General features: G+C 41.5%; 1 protein-coding gene across 10 annotated transcripts in view; it reads right to left on the bottom strand.

Moving 5' to 3' along the window:
• Window positions 1–22,123, bottom strand: part of NAA15 (N-alpha-acetyltransferase 15, NatA auxiliary subunit) — a 72,212-nt gene that overhangs the window by 46,754 nt on the left and 3,335 nt on the right. For 9 of the 10 annotated variants that reach the window (XR_004968122.1, XR_004968123.1, XR_004968124.1 and 6 more), the window contains exon 2: window positions 1,097–1,181. The exons of the other annotated variant lie outside the window; for it this stretch is intronic. Coding sequence is in view for 4 of the 9 variants with exons in the window: in XM_036312419.1 (XP_036168312.1) it covers window positions 1,097–1,181 (85 nt within the window). In the remaining 5 variants the exon portion in view is untranslated. The remainder of the gene's footprint in view (window positions 1–1,096; window positions 1,182–22,123) is intronic. 10 annotated transcript variants of the gene reach the window in all.

Raw genomic sequence — 22,123 nt, 5'->3', positions numbered from 1 at the left:
CTTCGTTGCAGGCTACTCCTGGGCCCGGGCCCTGGTCAGAGCGCGTGCAGGAGGCAACCAATTGATGTGTTTCTCTCACATTGATGTTTCTCTCTGTATTCCCTCTCTCTAAAATCAATGGAAAAATATTCTTGGGTGAGGATTAAAAAAAAAGAAAAGACGCCGAAACCGGTTTGGCTCAGTGGATGGAGCGTCGGCCTGCGGACTGAAGGGTCCCAGGTTCGATTCCGGTCAGGGGCATGTACCTGGGTTGTGGGCACATCCCCAGTGGGAGATGTGCAGGAGGCAGCTGATCGATGTTTCTCTCTCATCGATGTTTCTAACTCTCTCTCCCTCTCCCTTCCTCTCTGTGAAAAATCAATAAAATATATTTTTTAAAAAAAAAAGAAAAAAACAGTGCTATTATTTTAATAAAGTAAAGCTAATAGAAAACTATTACTCTCTCCAATAGTGAGAACACTATCAAATTAACTACCAAAGAGCCATGTTTCCTGACTATACAACTCTGACCTATGAAAGCTTATTTTTCTCTTGCCTCATCTCAAGTTTAGCTAAACACTCTTCCCTTACTCTACAAACATCTCACTGTCCAATCTTCTACCCTCACATAGGCAAAAGCTAAAAGGCAAAAAAATTTTCAGATTACAATATACAAATCATGCATTAAATATGACTGTCTGAAAAAACTAAGATATAACGCTAAATAAAAAGATGCTGGGACCAAATGGGCACTTTCTGAGTAAGTTATTTTAAGGAATAAAATTCCCCAGATCAAAATTCTAAAGCAAATTTTTCTTTTAACATCTTAAATAAATTTACTGATTCAACTTAAATAAGCATATTTATTCTACTAGGTGCTTCTGCCTCCCCTCCATGCTTAGTCTTAAAATAGGTATATCAGAACTCAAGTAAAATGTGTGTATCATTTTCTTGACACTAAATTCAAAAAACAGACGTCAAGGATAAAAAAGTCCATTCTCTCTGGAAATTATTTAAGGCATTAGGAAGTGATAGAACCCAAATAAATGAAGCCAGACAAGTAAGCAAAGCCTTATCTATTCATACTCACAAGTAAGCATATGGTATTTACACTTACCTCCATGCTCTGCAAATTTGGGATTAGAGAGGATTTGTTTACAGAATTTCAACCCATTTCTATACTGTTTATGCTCATAACATCTCTGTTAAAGAAAAAAAATATTAAGTTTAGCAAGAAATGCAAAAAGTTTAAATTCATTGCGAAATTGTTTATTCTGTTACACACAATAGAATAATCAAAGATTACTTCCATATTCTTTTAAATCCCAGTAAAAAAATACAGAAGGTTCAAATACAGAAAATAAAACAAAAGGACAGAATATAGATTACAAAAAAAATAAGAAAATCATTAGCTTACTCCAAAAGGTTCAACAATCCTAATAAAAATGGAATATGCAAATTGACAGTCACTTTGCGACAAAGATGGCAGCACCCACAGCCAGTAAGGAGGGAATATGCGACAAAGATGGCGGCAGCCAGGCCAGGATGCTTGCATCATCGCCATGGTGACAACACAGGTGTTCCCCCCCGCCCTGGCTGCTCCGGGCCTCTGGGCAGCACGCAAAGGCGGAAGGCGGCTCCAGGCCAGAGCCAATGTGGTGCCAGCAGCCAGGGGAAGGAAGGCCTATTCTTGCACAAATCTTCGTGTATTGGGCCTCTAGTCCTATATAATAAAGATGTAGTATGTAATGGTCGTTACGCTGTGATGCATAACGACCGACCGCGTTACAACGGGATCACGGATCAGGAGGGTGGGGCAGTGAGCTACAAGCGGGCGGCGGAGAACTACAGGAGGGGGCAGGACAGCAAGCTATGGGGGGTTGGGCAGCTGCAGGAGGGTGGGGCAGTGGGTGGAGAGCTACTGGTGCACAGATCCATGCACAAGGCTACTACTTATTATATAAAGTGAAAACTGAAAAAAAGTAGAAGTGTAGAAATTATATTTCAAAACAAATTTTCTTTTTAACTGAAGGAAAGAAGTCTCTCAAGCTGCAAAGGGACAAACAAGTACGTGCAAAATAATAAAGAAGAATAAAGACCCATACCATGAAACATCATAATGAAATTTCAAAGCCCAAAAAGAAAAGGTCCTTAAAAATTTCCAGAGAAAGAGAAGGAAAAGAAACAAACAAACAAACATAAGAATGATCTGTAATCATAATGGCACCTTTTATTCCATAATAGTACTGGAATATTGCTGAAAGCCAGAAAACTATACACAGCCTTAAAAATTCAGTGGAAATTAAGTTTCAATCTAGAATTCTATACCCAGCCAGATTAGCAATCAACTATATGAGTAATGTGACATTTTAAGGCTTCTCAGAAAGCTAAAATTCTATTTCTATGTAATCTCCCTTAGAAAAAGTTTATTAAAAAGAATCAAAAAAATTTAACAAGACAAAATGGAAGTTAGTAACTAAGGAATCTAATGCAGAAAAAAGAACTAGAGAACAACCACTCCAAAATAAAAAAGGAAGCCAAGCCAAAGGACACCATGGAATACATTTCCAACAAAGGCAAAAATGGAACTGATGTACTTCATAATATGGAAAATATTATTTATAACCACATAACGGAAGTACAGGCATATTTGGGGGAAAAGTAACAGGTCTACAGAAAACAAAATAAGTGCCCAGCTGGCATGACTCAGTGGTTGAGCAACCAGAAGGTCGTGGTTTGATTCCCCAGTCAGGGCACATGCCCAGGTTACAGACTAGATCCCCAGTGTGGAGCATGCAGGAGGCAGTCAATCAATGATTCTCTCTCATCATTGATGTCTGTCTGTCGGGCTCTCTCTCCCCCCCCCCCTTTCCTCTCTGAAATCAATTAACAAAAAGAAAAGAAAACCAGATAACTGCATAAATGAGACAGATATTAACTCCAGGAGAAATAAAGACTTATATAAGAAAGTGTGATCTTAGTGTAATATTGGGCTTACCAGTGAACAACATATACATGATTATAAAAATGTAAGTATTAAGAACTAATTTACTGAAATATTGTGATATGAGGTAATGAGGAAAAGGAAAGAGGGCAAACATGGTAGTGATGAAGTTCTAAGTCCTCATATTCCATAACCAAAAGTCAACAAATGTTTAAAAGTCATTTATCGCCCTGGCTGGTAAGGGTCAGTGGTTACAGCATCAGACAGCACACAGAGGGGTTGTGGGTTCATATCCCAGTCAAGGGGGTAAGTACCTGGGTTGTAGGTTCGATCCCTGAACCCTGGGTGTGTACAGGAGGCAAGTAATTGATTTGTCTCTCTCATATCAATAGCTCTCCCTCTCACTCTTCCTCCTTCTCTCCCTCCCTTCCACTGTCTCTAAAAATCAATGGAAAAAAATATCCTTGGGTGAGGATTAACAACAACGACCAAAAAAACAAAAAGTCATGTATCAAGAAATAGTGATATATTGTTAAACAAAAGAAAGCAAATACCAGATAAAATGACTAGGAGGACTGAGGGTACTTGATTCTGGAGTGGGAAGGCATGGGTGACAGAGGGGGAAATTACTTATTTTTTTATTATTTGAATTTTAGGTATCAACATGTGCTTTCCTAATTATTTTTTAAATCACTGTATGTTACAACAAAACAAAACCTGCATCTAAAAGATATTCACTGTCATAAAATTTACTCACAACTTTTAAAATAATATATTCAAAATCTGGGAGGGATAGTTAATGGAAAAGATGACAAAATGATAGAATATGTAGTAACTTTTTACATGTAGCATCAAGAAACCAATTGCCTACAGCTCAATACTAGAGCCAACTATAGAGTTGTTCTATACCAACTATGTACTCACCATATTGTTTGTTTCACATCTCAACTAATTTATCCAAAACACAACTGATTTCACCCCAAAATCTATTCTTCACCAAGTCTTTTCCATCTCAGTACATATCTTCCCCTCAATTCATCCAACCAGATGACGATGAAAGAAAAACTAATTATCCTTGGTCCTTTCTTTCCCTCATACTTCCATCCTCTAGTAAAGGAGTGGGAAAATTTTTTTTCTGTCAAGGGCCATTTGGATATTTATAACATCATTCATGGGCCATACAAAATTATCAACTTAAAATTTAACCTGCTATATTTGGTCAAACATTTAATTATCTCACCCCTAATTTCTTGGCAGGGCCAGACCAAATGAATCCACAGGCTAGAGGTTCCCCACCCCTGATCTAGTAGGTCCATCAGTCCGAGTTTCTCTGCAATTGCTTCCTAACTCTTGCCCCTCCCACAATCAACTCAGCGCTCAGCAGGCTGAATGACCTGGGGGATAAGAGGAAGGAGAGAACAAAAACTATAACTTGGGAGTTACTACCAAATGTATGTAATCAAAGAAACACAAGACTAAGCAACTAAACTTAGTGTTCCTATTTACTTAACAGAAAGCTTAAAAATAACGTTTTTCATGGAACTCCCATTCGACCCAGTGATCCCACTTCTAGGACTATATCCCAAGAAGCCAGAAACACCAATCAGAAAGGATATATGCACCCTTATGTTTATAGCAGCTCAATTCACCATAGCTAAGATTTGAAAACAGCAGATGAGTGGATTAAAAAACTGTGCTACATCTACACAGTGGAATATTACACTGCTGTGAAAAAGAAGGAATTCTTACCATTTGCAACAGCATGGATGGAACTGGAGAGCATTATGCTAAGCGAAATAAGCCAGTCAGAGAAAGATAAATACCACATGATCTCACTCATTTGTGGAATATAGAGAACAACATAGACTGAACAGGGACAGATCCAAAGACAGAGAAACAGCGATCAGACTATCAATCCCCAGAGGGAAAGTAGGGGAGGGTGGGGGTAAGGGGAAGAGATCAACTAAAGGACTTGTATGCATGCATATAAGCCAAACCAATGGACACGGACAACAGGGGGATGAGAGCATGGGGGGGGGGGGGGGAGTTGAGGGTTAATGGGGGGATGAGGACACATTTGTAATACCTTAACCAATAAAGAAATTAAAAATTAAAAAAAAATAACATTTTTCATATCTATAAAAGCCTAAGTGACTGAACGACCCGGTCACTATGATGCACACTGACCACCAGGGAGAAGATGCTCAATGCAGGAGCTGCCCCCTGGTGTTCAGTGCACTCCCACAGTGGGAGCGCCGCTCAGCTAACAGATGGGTGTCAGACGCAGGGCTCATGGCTGGCAAGCACCGCTGTGGCGGCGCAAGCCTCTCCCAATTGGGACTGACTAGGTGCGAGCCCCGGGCAGGCACAGCGGGACTGGGATGAGCGGGAGTGGCAGGCGGCATTGGACTGCTGGTTTCGGCCAGATCCCTGCAGGCCATTCCGAGGGACCCCACCAGTGCACAAATCCATGAACCAGGCCTCTGGTATAATTATAATAAAAACAGTAAAAAGCAGTAAAGGAAGCTATGATGTAAAGACTAGGCTAGTTAAAAGGGTTGCTTCATTTGTCACTATTTTCCAGGAAAAACATACATACAGCACACAGATTAAGTGCACTATTCTTAAAACCCTCAATTAGCTTTCTGAAAACTTATTTTTGTAAAAATGTATTAAGAGAACTACCACTTTTGGCCATGATGGGTGAGGCTGAACTTCCCTTCTCCAACAAAAAAACTGGACAAAATAAATAGCCTAAGCGACCATTCGACCGGTAGCTATATGACATGCACTGACCACCAGGGACAGAGGCTCAATGCACAGGCATGGAAACATGGAACAGACTGATGAATCTCAGAGGGAAGGGGGGAGGGCAGAGGGCAGAAAGAGATTAACCAAAGATCTTATATGCATAATAGAGGCCCAGTTTATAGATTCATTCACTGGTGGGGTCCCTCAGCCTGGCCTGCAGGGATTGGGCTGAAACCAACAGTCAGACATCCCCCAAGGGGTCCCAGATTGTGAGAGGGCACAGGTCAGGCCGAGGGACACCACCGGTGCACAAATTAGTGCACCGAGCCTCTAGTATGAAATAACTGTTGTCAGACACTGAACAACAGGCAGGGCTGGATTGTGAACCACATGAGATGGGGAAATAAAATCATGATGAGGCCCTAACCGGTTTGGCTCAGTGGATAGAGCATCAGCCTGTGGACTCAAGGGTCCCAGGTTCGATTCCAGTCAAGGGCATGTACCTTGGTTGCAGGCACATCCCCAGTAGGGTGTGTGCAGGAGGCAGCTGATCGATGTTTCTCTCTCATTGATGTTTCTAACTCTCTATCCCTCTCCCTTCTTCTCTGTAAAAAAATCAATAAAATATATTAAAATAAAAATGTTTTAAAAAAAAAATCATGATGAGCTTAGAAATGCCACTACTTTATAGATCACAGCACAAGAATAATACCAAGCAGAGCACAATAGTCCACAAAGTTGAAGAGACAAAGATTGAACTCCAACAACATTTGCAAAAAACAATGGAATTATTCAGAGGAAGAGATCCAACAATTTGCAAATTACTGAATAACTAGAGGCCCAGTGCATGAAAATTCATGCACTGGAGGGGGGTCCCTCAGCCCAGCCTGCCCCCTCTCACAGTCCAGGAGCCCTCAGGGGCAGGTGGTGACCCGGCGATTAGGGGAAGGGGACGCCCCCATCACAACTCTGCTGCTGCCACTGCCAGCAGCACAAGCCTCAGCAGGCCCCAGTTACCTGAGCCTCGGGCAGCCCTGGGCAACTGGGCAGCCACCATCCGAGGCTTGCCTGCACCTCGGGCCAGCCCTGGGGAGCTGAGGGGACTGGGCGCTGCCATCTTTGAGGGCAAGCCAGCAATTAGCATATTCCCTCCTTATTGGCTGTGGGTGCTGCCATCTTTGCAATGGCGTGAGGGTCAATTAGCATATTCCCTCTTTATTAGATAGGATAAGTCTTGCATATGTAGGGTGAAATTTCATAAAGCCAAACAAAGCAGTAAGTTCAACAATTCTTAGAACTCACATGGTATTGAGAGTTCCAAGTAGCCAGAATAGAGCTTCAATAAACAGCTAAATATTGTGGAAAAGTCTACTCAGTAATAAGACAAAAACTAACCCTGGAATAAGTATACTCTAGAGACCCACCCCAACAAAACCACAGACTGATGTATAAGTTCCTTCACTGCCTGCTATAACCAAGTCTAACACTCTTTAAAGACAGTTAAATCCAACAAAAACAATGTAAAATTCATAATGCCCAACACCCAATAAAAAAATGAGTAGATTAGCTAAGAAACAGAAAAACATGACTCATAACCAGGAGAAATAAAAGAGAGAAATGATGGAGCTATGAGATGAGGATAACAAAACATCTATTATAAATGTGCTCATGATTTAAAAATATAAACTGCCCTAGCTGGTTTGGCTCAGTGGATAGAGCGTTGGCCTGCAGAGCATCAGCCTGCAGACTGAAGGGTCCTGGGTTCGATTCCAGTCAAGGGCACATGCCTGGGTTGTGGGCTCGATCCCCAGTAGGGGCATGCAGGAGGCAGCCAATCAATGATTCTCTCTCATCACTGTTGTTTCTCTCTCTCTCTCCCTCTCCCTTCCTCTCTGAAATCAATGAAAAATATTAAAAAATCGATATATGTAAACATATTGCCCAGCCAGTGTGGCTCAGTGGTTGAGTGTGTCGACCTATGAACCAGGAGATCCCTGTTAAATTCCGAGTCAGGGAACATGCCTGGGTTGTGAGTTCTGTCCCCAGTAGGGCGAATGCAGGAGGCAGCTAACCAACGATTCTCTCTCATCATTAATGTTGCTATCTCTTCCTCTCCTTTCCTCTCTGAAATCAGTAAAAATATAATGCAGAACCAAAGAGTACTTCTACAGATGAAAAATACAATTATGTACAATGAAAGCTTCATCAGATAAAATTAAAACAATTATGGCATCGAAGAAAAGATCAATAAAATGGAAGACACAGAAATAGAAACTAGCCAAACTGAAGAATTAAGAGAAAAAATAAATACTGGTAAGCAGAGTCACAATGACTCTATAATAGAAAACTAAGTTATAAAAGCATCACAGATCTAAATATGAGAGGTAAATAATAAAGTTTCTAGAAGAAAATATTTTTTAAATATCTTCATTATGTTGGGTAGATAGAATCTCTTAAACAGGAAATTTAAAAATCAAAATAGTGTTTTTAAAAAGCCAAGCCAGAGAAGACATATACAATAAATATGGATAACAAAGATCTTATATCCAGAATATATAAAGAAGTCCTGCCCAGCCAGTGTTGCTCAGTGGTTGAGTGTTGATCCATAAACCAGGAGTCATGGTTTGATTCCTGGTCAGGGCACATGCCGGGTTTAATCATCACTGTGTCCTAATCCTAGGGTTACATTTAGATGTAATTTTTACATACAAGAAACAAAACCTTAAGGAATTAGTCAAGTTGTGAAAAGAACTGCCTTTGGAATCAAACAGCCCAGGTTTCAAACACTAACTTCAGACAATAAACATTTGTGATCTTAAGTACTTTGCTGAGTATCAAAAAGAATCCGTAAATTCTAGATATAAAGCATCAGAAATATATGAAATACTTCCTGTTTACTCTATGTCAGGCACGGTGCTAAATGCTTTATAAGGAAAAGTCATTTAAACATATTTTTCCCAGTGTATATACATTTCCATTAACATAATAAAATTTTTTCTGATTGTCTCATTTAATCTTAACAATGGAGTGAGGCAGGTACTCTTTTTATCCTCATTTTAGATGAGATAACTGAGGTCTAGGGAAATCACTATATAATTTGGCCAAAGTAACACAGCTACTAACGTGACAGGAAAAAAAGAGCCATTCCACTTAACCATTATAACTACCTCTCGAATAGTCAAGTAGCCTAAAACAGACAGAAAAAGATGTTTTTAAAAAATAAAACCACTAACACAAATAATATAAAGTCATTGTAGAAAGGAGAGAGATAGAAAAAGAAAAAAATTAAACTATATTCCCTTTTTAACAATAAAATTTTAATCCAAAAATTATGCAGCAGTCTACTATCCCACAGTATGAAGTGAACCTGTATAAATATAATGCATAAGTACCATATAAAATCATAGGCATTGATATTCTTACTTGACATGCACCAATGTGACTTTATTTTGTATAGTTGAACTTAAAATACTCAGGATTCCATGTTTTTTTTTTATTGGTCTTACTGGAAATACCTTACATTGTTTACAGCCACACATTTTTTTCAAAAAGATTTCACACTAACATATCATTTAATCTTCATGATATTCCTGTAAACTAAGCACAAAACATTTAACCCTTATTGTACAGGTGAAATTTGGAAAACAAACAATTTGCCAGAGACTACACACCTACTTATGGCAAAATTTGGACTAGTCTACACCCTCTAAGTCCCAGCTAAAAGCTCTTTCCACCACATACTGAAATTTTATTAACGTAATTGTGGGGTTTTTTTCATAATTGTTATTAAACCCAAGAGTTTTAACCTTCTAACAGATCTTCTAATAGACAAATTTGACTGTTATCGCACCTTTTGTTTTCTTTGGTTACTCGGTATTATATAATTATAATTTTGGCAATAAAAATGCCAAAAACAAGGTGAGAAAAATAAACACACACACAAAGTAAATCAACTGGATAACTCCACCAAATAATTAAGTTTAACAAATTAAAATTAAAAATCAAACTCCACTTTCTTGGAATGAAATGCTAATACTACAGCACTTAGCCTTTTATTTTATCACACTTCAGAACAGTAATTAAGCTTCAGTTCCTAATGATTATGTTCCCAATTAATGTAATTTGGCAATCTTCCATATGGAAATTATACGTGATGCCATTAACCCAATTATCTCCTGTTAATGTGACCTGTGAAAATAATTCAGAATGGCATACCTCTCCAAATAACTGCTAAGAATTCACTCTCCTCATCAAGAATCAGCATGTGTATAAGGAAATAGATGTCAATAGATCTCTTATTTTTTTTCCTAAAAGCACTACCACAACGGGTCACTCATTATAAATGACAGTAGTCTCACGAATTAATGGAACAAGTAACAACAAATATTCAACTTAGTTTACCTCATAAATTTTTCTCAAATTTTCTGCTCTTGCCCAAGGATAAACTCTAGTAGCAAACAGAGTTAATAAAAATAGGAAATAGCCCGCTGGTGTGGCGTCGTGGTTGAGCACTGACCTATGAGCCAGGGGGTCACGGTTGCATTCCTGGTCAAGGCACATGCCCATGTTTTGGGATCGATCCCCAGCAGGGGGTGTGCAGGAGGCAACTGAATAGATGATTCTCTCTCATCATTGATGTTTCTCTCTCTCTCGCTCTCTCTCTCACTCTCTCTCTCTCTCTCTCTCTCTCGTCAGTAAAAATATATATTTTTTAAAAATATCACTAGCTTCAAAATAAGATTACTATATAGCAGATAATATGATACTATATAGAGAGAACTATACAGATTCCACCAAAAGCCACTAGACCTGATAACTGAATTCAGTAAGGTAGCAGGATACAAAATAAATATTCAGAAATCAGTTGCATTCTTATCTACACACTAGAGCTCGGTGCACAAAATTTGTGCACAGGTTGGGGGGGGGGGTGTCCCCTCAGCCCTGCTTGCACCTCTCTATTTCAGGAACCCCTGGAGGATGTCCAACAGTCGTCCCTCTGGCAATCTGGGACTGCTAACTCCTAAATGCTTACCTGCCTGACTGCCTGGTCACCCCTAACTGCCCTCCCCTGCCGACCTGGTCGCCCCTAACCGCCTTTGCCTCAGCCCCCACCAACATGGCTTTGTCCAGAAGATGCCCAGTCTAATTAGCATATTACCCTTTTATTAGTATAGACTAGAGGCCCGGTGCACAAATTCATGCACCGGTAGGGTCCCTTGGCCTGGCCTGTGCCTTCTCACAATATGGGACCCCTCGGGGATGTCCGATAGCCGGTTTCAGCCCAATCCCCGCAGGCCCAATCCAGACAAGAGGAAGCCCCATACTGTGCATTGAGCGTCTGTCCCCTGATGGTCAGTGCGTGTCATAGAGACCAGTCGACCAGTCGTTCAGTTGTTTAGGCTTTTATATATCCTATCTAATAAAGAGGAAATATGCTAATTGACCCTCATGCCGTCACAAAGATGGCGGTGCCCACAGCCAATAAGGAGGGAATATGCTAATTGGCTGCCCCACTCTCAAAGATGGTGGCGTCCACAGCCAATGAGGAAATATGCCAATTTACTGCCCCGCCCTCAAAGATGGCAGCACCCACAGCCACAAGATGGCAGTGCCCAGTCCCCTCAGCCCCACCAGGACGGCAGGCATGCTCCTGCCTCCGGAGTCCCCAGTCCTCTCAACCCCCCAGCCATCCAGGGCTGGCCCGAGGCACAGGCAAGCCTCAGATGGCGGCTACCCAGCCACCCAGGACCGGCCAAGGCTTGCGCTGCTGGCAGTGGCAGTAGCAAAGGTGTGATGGAGCGTCGCCTTCCCCTGATGACCGGGTTGCCTCCCGCCCCTGAGGGCTCCCAAACTGTGAGAGGGGGCAGGCCGGGCTGAGGGATGCCCCCTCCAGTGCATGAGTTCTCATGCACTGGGCCTCTTGTATAAATATAAAATGCTAAGTGACCAACAGTACATATGTACGGCCAGTACATATGACGCACACTGGCAATTTAAAAATAAATGTTGCCGAAACCGGTTTGGCTCAGTGGATAGAGCGTCGGCCTGTGGACTGAAAGGTCCCGGGTTCGATTCCAGTCAAGGACATGTACCTGGGTTGCGGGCACATCCCCAGTAGGAGATGTGCAGGAGGAAGCTGATTGATGTTTCTCTCTCATCGATGTTTCTAACTCTCTCCCTTCCTCTCTGTAAAAAATCAATAAAAAAATATTTTTTTAAAAAAAAATAAAAATAAATGTTGATTCGCACAAGCACAATACATGCAAAGCTCCTGCTGGCGCCAATCACACACGTGTATTTCGACCTGTCATTGTCGATTGTGAATTTGGTTGTTTTTGTTGACATTCAATGTGAACCACTTTGCGATTTGCTGGGAGCCGGTCCATGCTTGCTGTTTCAAGGGACCTGGCATATATGGCATACTGTTCTTAATATGTTTGCTCACCTTCTTGGCACTATGTGTTTTAACCGAGGTCTCTGAGAAAGGTTGTTTCCCCAGGTAGGGATTTTCCCCTGAAGTTAGGGAGGGAATAAAACCTCTTAACTAGTGCCAGGTGGGTAATTAATCACTTTAACTACGAACAATCATGCTTAAGCTACATAATCTTTACTCCCTGGAATGGAAATAAGAAACGCCCTAACCTTTGTAATAGAGATTGATAGGATTGAATCAACTGGTATAAATACAGTTGTAACAAGACAGCAAGACACAGAACTTAGAATACGGAACCAAGAGAGCCAGAACTTAGAACACAGAACTTAGAACACAGAACTCAGAAGACAGAACCTACACAGAACCTACAGACAGAAGAACTTCGCTGGAGAGAACATGGCAAAAGATCCTGGACTGAACCTGACTACAGAAATTGGCAAAAGAACCTGACTAGAACCTGGTGACTGAACCTGGCTGGAGAACCTGGACAGAACCTGGCTGGAGAACCTAGCGAGGGAACATGGCTACTGAACCTGGCTGGAGAACCTGGACAGACCCTAGCAGGAGATCCTAAGCAGAACTTCGCTGGAGATCCAGACCAGAACTTGGCTGGAGATCCTGGCTAGAGATCCTGGCTAGGCTGCTGATCAACTGAACGCTGTCTCCGTGTCATTCCTTCTTTGCCAACTCCGTCCACACCTTTGGGGACCCCTGGACCTTCTGGGGTTGGACCCCAGCAGCGATTTACTCACTGACTGTCTGGCCAACCGACCAATCAGTACATACGACGTGCACTAGCATCCTCCTATATAATAAAAGGGTAATATGCAAATCGGCCGGTCGCTCGGATGTGCACTGACCACCAGGGGGCAGACTCTCAACCCAGGAGCTGCCCCTGGTGGACAGTGCACTCCCACGGGGGGGCGCCGCTCAGTCAGAAGCCAGGCTTACAGCTGGTGTGCACAGCAGCAGTGGTGGGAGCCTCTCCCGCCTCTGTGGCAGCGGTAAGGATATCTGACTGATGACTTAGGCCCTTGGGGAGCAGGCCTAAGTCATCAGTTGGACATCACCCGAGGACTCCTGGACAGCAAGAAGGTACAGGCTGGGCTGAGGAACCCGCCCCACAAGTGCACAAAATTCATGCACCAGGCCTATAGTTACTCATGCATGCATGATACATATAAAGCTCTCACTGGTGCCAATCGCACACATTTTAATTTTATAATACTACTAGAGGCCCAGTGTACGAAATTAGTGGATGGGGGAGGGGAGGTCCCTCAGCCTGGCCTGTATCCTCTCACAATCTGGGACCCCTTGGACGATGTCTGACTGCTTGGCTTAGGCCCGATCGGACTGTTCACCTGCCTGCCAGCCTGCCTGATCACCCCAACCACTCTGCCTGCCTGCCTCATCACCCCTAACCGCCTCTGCCTGCCTGCCTCATTGCCCCTAACCACTCACCTGCCTGCCTGATCACCCCTAACTGCTCACCTGACTGCCTCTGCCCTCAACCCGGCCTGCACCCTCTCCAATCCGGCACACCTCGAGGGATATCCAACTGCCTGCAGGATTGGGCCTAAACCGAAGGATTGGGTCTAAACCGGCAGTTGGACATCTCTCTTGCAATACAGGACCGCTGGCTCCTAACTGCTCACCTGCCTGCCTGATGCCCCTGTTCCCCTGCCTGCATGATCACCTCTAACCTCTCTGCCTGCTGGCCAGGTCATCCCTAACTGCCCTCCTCTGCCGGCCTGGTCACCCCTAACTGCCCTCCCCTGCTGGCCTGGTCGCCACTAACTGCCCTCCCCTGCTGGCCTGGTCACCCCTAACTGCCCTCCCCTGCTGGCCTGGTCGCCACTAACTGCCCTCCCCTGCTGGCCTGGTTGCCCCTAACTGCCCTCCCCTACTGGCCTGATCCCCCTAACTGCTCTCCCCTGCCAACCTGATCCCCCTAACTCAGTGATAGCGAACCTATGACATGCGTGTCAGAGGTGACACACGAACTCATTTTTTTGGTTGATTTATCTTTGTTAAATGGCATTTAAATCTATAAAATAAATATCAAAAATACAAGTCTTTGTTTTACTATGGTTGCAAATACCAAAAAAAATTCTATATGTGGCATGGCACCAGAGTTAAGTTAGGGTTTTTCAAAATGCTGGCACGCCGAGCTCAAAAGGTTTGCCATCACTGCCCTAACTGCTCTCCTCTGCCAGCCTGATCCCCCTAACTGCTCTCCCCTGCCGGCCTGATTGCCCCTAACTGCCTGTCTCAGCCCCGCCACCATGGCTTTGTCCAGAAGGATGTCCAGAAGGACGTCCGGTCTAATTAGCATATTACCCTTTTATTAGTATAGAAGATATTATATATACTATTTTGACATGTAATTTTTTGCAGTAACGTAATTATCACATGAATCTTTCTTCTAATTAATTCCCTTTCAATGTGCACGAATCCATGCACCGGGCACTAGTACTCCAATAATAAACTATAAGACAGGGAAACTAAGAAAACAATCCCATTTACAAGTACATCCATAAAAACCCCTCCAAAAAAACAGGAACAAATTTAAGCAAGGATGTGAAAAACCTATCTTCGGAAAATAACCAGACACTGAAGAAGATGCAAACAAGTGGAAGCATATACCATGTTCATGAATTGGAATAATTAACATAATTAAAATGTCCATACCACCCAAGGCAATCTATAGATTTAACACAATTCCTATCAAGATACCATGGTGTATTTCACAAAACTAGAACAAATATTCCAAATATTTATGTGGAACCACAAAAGAACTCAAATAGCCACTGTACTCTTGCAAAAGAAAAAAAAAGAACAACAACAAAGTTGGAGGAGTCACACTACCTAATATCAAACTATACAGCAAGGTCATCCTAATAAAAGAGTAAGATGCAAATTAACCATCTCTTTGCAATAAAGATGGTGGCACCCACAGCCAATAAGGAGACAGGAAAAAAATGCAAATTGACATGACAAAGATGGCGGCGCTGGCCATGGGAAGCCAAGCTGGCTGAAGAGCGGGCGCAGGAGGCTTGGCTTCCTTGGTTGCCCTAGCTGGCTCCGTGGCTGCCACCCAGACAAAGCCATAGTGGCAGGGCTAAGGCAGAGGTGGTTAGGGGCTATCAGGCCAGGAGGGGAGGGCAGTTGGGGGTGATCAGGCCGGCAGGGGGTGGGGGAAGTTGGGGGTGAGCAGGCCAGTGGGGGGTGGAGGGGTCAGTTGGGAGCAATCAGGCCGGCTGAGGGGGCAGTAGGGGGCAAGCAGGCTGGCAGGGGGGGTGGCAGTAGACAGCGAGCAGGTCAGCGGGGGGGCAGTTGGGGGTGAGAAGTCCAGTGGGGGGGGGGGGGCAGTTGGCGGTTAGGCAGGCTGGCAGGCAGAGTGGTTAGGGGCGATCAGGCAGGCAGGCAGGTGAGCGGTTAGAGCCAGCAGTCCCAGATTGCAAGAAGGATGACCAACTGCCAGATGGACATCCCCCAAGGGGTCCCAGATTGGAGAGGGTGTAGGCTGGGCATGAATTTTGTGCATTGGGCCACTAGTAATAATTAAAGCATCATGGCACTGCCCTAGCTGGTTTGGCTCAGTAGACAGAGTGTCGGCCTACAGTCTGAAGGGTCCTGGGTTCGATTCCAGTCAAGGGCACATACGCGGGTTCTGGGCCCAATCCCCAGGGGGGACATGCAGGAGGCAGCTGATCAATGATTCTCTCTCATCATTGATGTTTCTCTCTTTCCCTCTCCCTTCCTCTCTGAAATCAATAAAAATTTATTTTTAAAAAAAACAAAATATCATGGTACTGGCATAAAAAGAGACATAGATCAATGGAACAGAATAGAAAGCCCAGAATCAATAGAATAGAAAGAACAGAATAAACCCTCGCCTTTATGGTCAATTAATATTTGACAAAGGAGGCAATAACATACAATGGGATAGAGACAGTCTATTCAGCCCTAGCCAGTTTAGCTCAGTGGATAGAACGTCGGCCTTTGGACCAAAGGGTCCCAGTTCCTTTCCAGTCAAGGGCACATGCCTGGGATGCATGGTTGAACCCCAGTGTGGGGCATGCAGGAGGCACCCAATCAGTGATTTTCTCTCATCATTGATGTTTCTGTCTCTCTTTCCCTCCCTCTCTGAAATCAATAAAAATAAAAAACACTTAAAAAGAAAAAAGTCGCCCTAGCCGACTTGGCTCAGTGGATGGAGCATCAGCCTGCGGACTGAAGGGTCCCAGGTTCAATTCCGGCCAAGGGCACATGCCTGGGTTGCGGGCTCGATCCCCAGTGGGGGGCGTGCAGGAGGCAGCCGATCAACAATTCTCTCTCATCATTGATGTTTCCATCTCTCTCTCCTCCCTTCCTCTCTGAAATCAATAAAGAAATATATTTTAAAAAAGAAAAAAGAAAAAAGTCTATTCAATAAGTGGTGCTGGGGAAAATTGGACAGGTGCAAAAAAATGAAAGCTCTGGTTCTGGCCAGTGTAGCTCAGTGAGTAAGAGGGTCAGTCCAAGCACTGAAGGGTCATGGGTTCAATTCCCGTCACGGGTCTGTACCTGGGTTGGAAGTTCAATCCCTGGTCCCAAGAAGGAGCGGGTGCAGGAGGCAACCAATCAATGTGTCTCTCACATCAATGTTTCTCTCTCCCTTTCTTCCTCCCCATCCTCCCTTCTATGCTCTCTGAAAAAAATATCCTCAGTTAAGGATTAACAAAACAAAAACAGCAACAACAAAAATGAAGCCCTGGCTGGGTAGCTCAGTTGTTAGAGCACCATCCCAATACACCAAGGTTTTGGGTTCGATCTCTGGTTAAGGGCACATTCAAGAAGCAACCAATGAATACATTAAAAAGTGGGACAACAAATCCACGTCTCTCTTTCTCAAAACCAGTAAATATAATTTTTAAAAATATTTTATTGACTTCAGAGAGGAATGGAGAGGGAGAGAGAGACATAAACATCGAGGATGAGAGTATCATTGATTGGCTGCCTCCTGTGCCCCACACTGTGATCCCAGTCCTGTGCCCTGACCAGGAATCGAATCATGACCTCCTGGTTCATAGGTCAATGCTCAACCACTGAGCCACATCAGCTGGGCTCGGTAAATATAATTTTTTAAAAAAATTTTAAATGAAGACTTGTACTAGGAAAACTACAAGACGTTGAAAAGAGATAGAGGAAGATATAAACAAGTGGAAGAATATATTGTGTTCAGAGACTGGTAGAATTAACATCATTAAAATGTCCATACTACCCAAAGCAATCTATAGATTTAATACAATCGCTATTAAAATACTAATGGCATTATTCCACAGATCTAGAACAAATACTCCAAAAAATTTATATGGAAGCAAAAAAGACCCTGAATAGCTGCAGCTATCTTAAGAAAGAAGAACAAAGTTGGAGGGATCACAATGCCAGATAGTAAGTTATACTACAAAGCCACTGTAATCAAAACAGCCTGATACTGGCACAACAACAGGCATATATAGATCAATGGAACAGAACAGAGAACCCAGAAATCGACCCAAGCCATTATGCTCAATTAATATTTGACAAAGGAGGCAAGAGCATACAATGGAGTAAAAAAAGTCTCTTCAATAAATGGCACTGGGAAAATTGGACAAGTACATACAATAAAAAAAATAAAAATAAGCCACCAATTTACACCATACACAAGAATAAACTCAAAATGGATAAAAGTCATGAAACCATAAAAATCTTAGAAGAAACCATAGGCAGCAAAATCTCAGACATCTCTCATAGCAAATAAACAAACAGAACTACATAAAAATAAAAAGCTTCGGCACAGCAAAAAAACCATCAACATAATGAAAAGGGAGCCCACTGTATGAGAACATATTTGGCAATAATACATGTGATAAAGGGTTAATATCCAAAATATGTAAGGAACTCATACAACTTAACAAAAGGAAGATGAGCAAAGGACCTAAATAGACATTTCTCCAAAGTGGACATACAGATGGTCAAGAGACATATGAAAAAATGCCCAGTCACTAATCATCAGACAGATGCAAATTAAAATGACAATGAGGTATCACCTCATACCTGTGAGAATAGATACCATCAACAAATCAACAAATGACAAGTGTTGGTGAGGATGTGGAGAAAAGGGAACCCTACCTAGTACACTGCTGTTGGGGATGCAGAGTGATGCAACCATTATGGAAAACTGTGAAGTTTCCTCAAAACATTAAATATGGAACTGCCATTTGATCCAGTGACCCCACATCTAGGGATACACTCTAAGAAACCCAAAATACCAATTAGAAAGAATGTTTGCACCCCTATGTTCATTTCAGCGTTATGTACAATAGCCAAGATTTCAAAGCAGCCCAAGAGTCCATCACTAAATGAATGGATAAAAAAACTGGTACATTTACACCAGGAAATATTATGCAGCAGTAAAAAAGAAGTATCTCTTACCCTTTGAGACAGCAAACAAGTATCTGGAGAGTATTATGCTAAGCGAAATAAGTCAGTCAGAGAAAGAGAAGTATCCCATGATTTAACTTACTAGTATATGTTGAATCTAATGAACAAAAGAACAAACAAAATAGAAACAGATCATAGATACAGAGAACAGACTGACAGCTGTCAGAGGTAAGAGGGATTGGGGGGGCTTGGTGAAAAAGGCAAAGGGATTAAGAAAAAAAAACCCACAAACCTCATAAACAACAGTATGGTGATTACTAGAGGGAAAGAGGGGTAGGGGGAGGTATGAGAGGATAAAGGAAAGATAAATGACTTGGGGTGGTGAACACACAATACAATATACAGATGATGTATTACAGAATTGCACACTGAAACCTATGTAATTTTAGTAACCAATGTCACCCCAGTAAACTCAATTAAAAAAAATAAGATTACAATTTCTCCAGTAGGTTTTAGTAGAAATTTCAAACTATATCAACTGAAAATCTGTTCCTATTTTATTTATTTATTTAAAATATAATTTTATTGATTTCAGAGAGGAAGGGAGAGGGATAGAAACATCAATGATGAGAGAGAATCATTGTTTGTCTGCCTCTTGCACGTCCCCTACTGGGGATCGAGCCCACAACCTGGGCATGTGTCCTTGACCAGAATCAAACCTAGGACCCCTCAGTCTGCAAGTCGACGCTCTATCCACTAAGCTGAACCAGCTAGGGCTGTTCTGATTTTGTTAACCAAAGAAAATCTCAGTGGAATAGAGCATATGTCAAGAACAAAAAATTAACCTCTCATTCATTTATTTCTACGGTAGAATTTTTATTTTACTTTTAAATAGCCAAAAAAAGATTGCTTTTATTAAATTGAAATTTTAAGAAATTATTTTAATTACAAATTAAGTAGTGAACAATATAATTCATAGCTTACCTAAGAGGAACAATCCATATGCAACAAGTTAAACTGGTGTTTTTTTTAAAGTTACAACTTAAATATAGCTTTGTACAGCACGCATCACAAAACAGTACAGATATACCAGGGAAATTCCTAAAAGTCAAGAATACAATCACAGCATAAAATTCCCTCTTCTCCACATCCTAATTCTTATACTAAGAACCGCCACTCTTTAAACCTCTTCACTTGCTCTTCTGCCATCAGCACTGGCAAACGACATTCTTCTCAAAACAATTTTCACTAAGAATTTGAAGTTTTTCTTTTTTCAATATGGTTACTGCCTATGAATAGACAGCAAAGTTGTATGTATTTAGAAGTGAACACCGATGGTTGGCTAGGCTCACTGATGGTTAAATGGCTTGCTCTGACACTCCAGCTTCCAGCATACCTTTCCAAATTCCAAGAATTCAACTTGGTTATTTAATTTCCTGAAAATAACTCACAAAGGAATTCTAAACTAAAAAAAAAAAAAATTTCCCCTTCTAACATTTTATATTCATAACAGCATATGCAGAGGTCCTCACCCCTGTGTCAGAATCAGTTGTATAGCTTTATGAAACTACAGATGACTGAGCCTTACTATCTGATTCAGCAAGCTCCTCACATCACTTAATCCAGATGTTATTTTTTTTCCAATGCTAAAAAAAAAAAATCAAATTTTCTCTTATGCTCTTGTGATGGGACAAGGGCCATGTAAACAAATACTATGATTCATTCATAAATGAAACATCCAAGTTCTTACCAGGTAATACAGGTTCTGCCTGATGTCCTACAATTACCTCATATAGTAATGTATTCTACAAAGCCAAGGCTCAGCTTAACTACCTTCTACAAAAATCTCTGTGCAAGCACACAATCCAAAGCTCTTTCTTTCTTGCCCTGTAGTCATTGATTTAAAACTCATTTCATGTAACAAATGTTTCTTAAATATCTATATTGGTAATGAACAGAACAAAGTCTCTATCCTCATAAAACCTACATTTTAATTGTGAAAGGCATGTGATAAATAACTTGTCAGATGGTGATATGGGGAAAAAAAAAAAAAAGCAAGAAAGAAAATAAGAAGGTTGACTGAGGAGGACTTCTCCTGATCAAGGAAGGCCTCTATATAACATTTAGATGACATCTGAGCAGAATTCCAAAAGAAATAAGAGAAAAAATGAGCCATGCAAATATTGAGAGAAAATTTTGAACAAACAGCCCTTTGCGTGTGATCCCTTATATGACCTAGTCTTTTATGTCCAAAAACACTTTTATGAACAAAGATATATTTAAGTCAATGCTCTGAAAGAACTACATTATCAGAAGCAGAATTATTAAAAGGAATAAGAAAGCAGACTAAGCAAAGAAATCCCTTCAGTTAAGCCCAGTTGGCCAGTAGCTTTCCAGCCTTGCAATCGTACAGGGCACCATGTCCACTTCTGTGGGTACTGTCTTTTAACTGTCCAAAATGATAACCCTTCACATGTGGCTATTTGAATTTAAATTCATTAAAATTAAAAATTCATGCCCTGACCGGTTTGGCTCAGTGGATAGAGCGCCGGCCTGCGGACTGAAGGGTCCCGAGTTCGATTCCAGTCAAGGGCATGTACCTTGGTTGCGGGCACATCCCCGGTGGGGGGTGCAGGAGGCAGCTGATTGATGTTTCTCTCTCATCGATGTTTCTAATTCTCTATCCCTCTCCCTTCCTCTCTGTAAAAAATCAATAAAATATATTTTAAAACAAACAAAAAAAACTTGAAAAAAATTAAAAATTCAGTTCCTCAATCCCATTAGCTATATTTCAAGTGTACAACAGCCACATGTAGCTAATGGTTCTATGTCTAGCATTTCCATCTCCACAGAAAGTTGTATTCTATAGTACAAATTGTAAGTTTTCAGTAAATCACAAATATTATCACTATGCTAACTTCTCTTACCACTTTTCTAGGAAGAAAAATTCTGTCCTTCAGACTTTTAACTAACACCATAAATCATTCAGGCAAAAATCCAAAAATAGATTAATGATGTACAATATTTTAAGTACTCCTAAGTTAGATGTTTTTTCCTACAACTCACATTAACATAGAGAGAAGAGAGAAGAAAGCAGCAACAGTCACCAACCTAGCAACACTTGACTGCAAGGCAACAGAGTATGTCCAACTTTTCCAAGTGGGCTAAATCTACAAAAGTGTGGATTTTGTTTTACCCCGACAACCTCATTTCTCTTACCATTCACCTATATCCTAAGAAAGTGGTGAAAAATAGCATCAGGAGTATGCAAAGCCATCATTTTTTAATGACTTAGTTTTTCACATTGTTACAATAGAGTGTAATTACAACAACAAAAAACACTTCTGGCAAAAACAAATATCTCTTCTTTAAACTAAACTCCTACATAATATATAGCACATTAAACTCATATTCCCACCCTTTCGTTAGACAAATTATATACAAGACACTTTTTGCAGAAATTATGACCAATTTATGACAATGTTTTATAGTCAGAAAACAGTAATGTGGGAAAAAAGATGGACCAAATATGCAACAAAATTAAATTTTAGATATCATATCGACTAGAACAAGCCAGGCAAATCCACTACAAAAAAACTGAAATTTTT

Source organism: Myotis myotis, unplaced genomic scaffold (assembly GCF_014108235.1).
Source record: "Myotis myotis isolate mMyoMyo1 unplaced genomic scaffold, mMyoMyo1.p scaffold_m19_p_6, whole genome shotgun sequence".
NCBI lineage: Eukaryota > Metazoa > Chordata > Mammalia > Chiroptera > Vespertilionidae > Myotis > Myotis myotis.
Note: the sequence above shows the minus strand (reverse complement) of the source record. Positions and strands in the feature narration are given on the sequence as shown.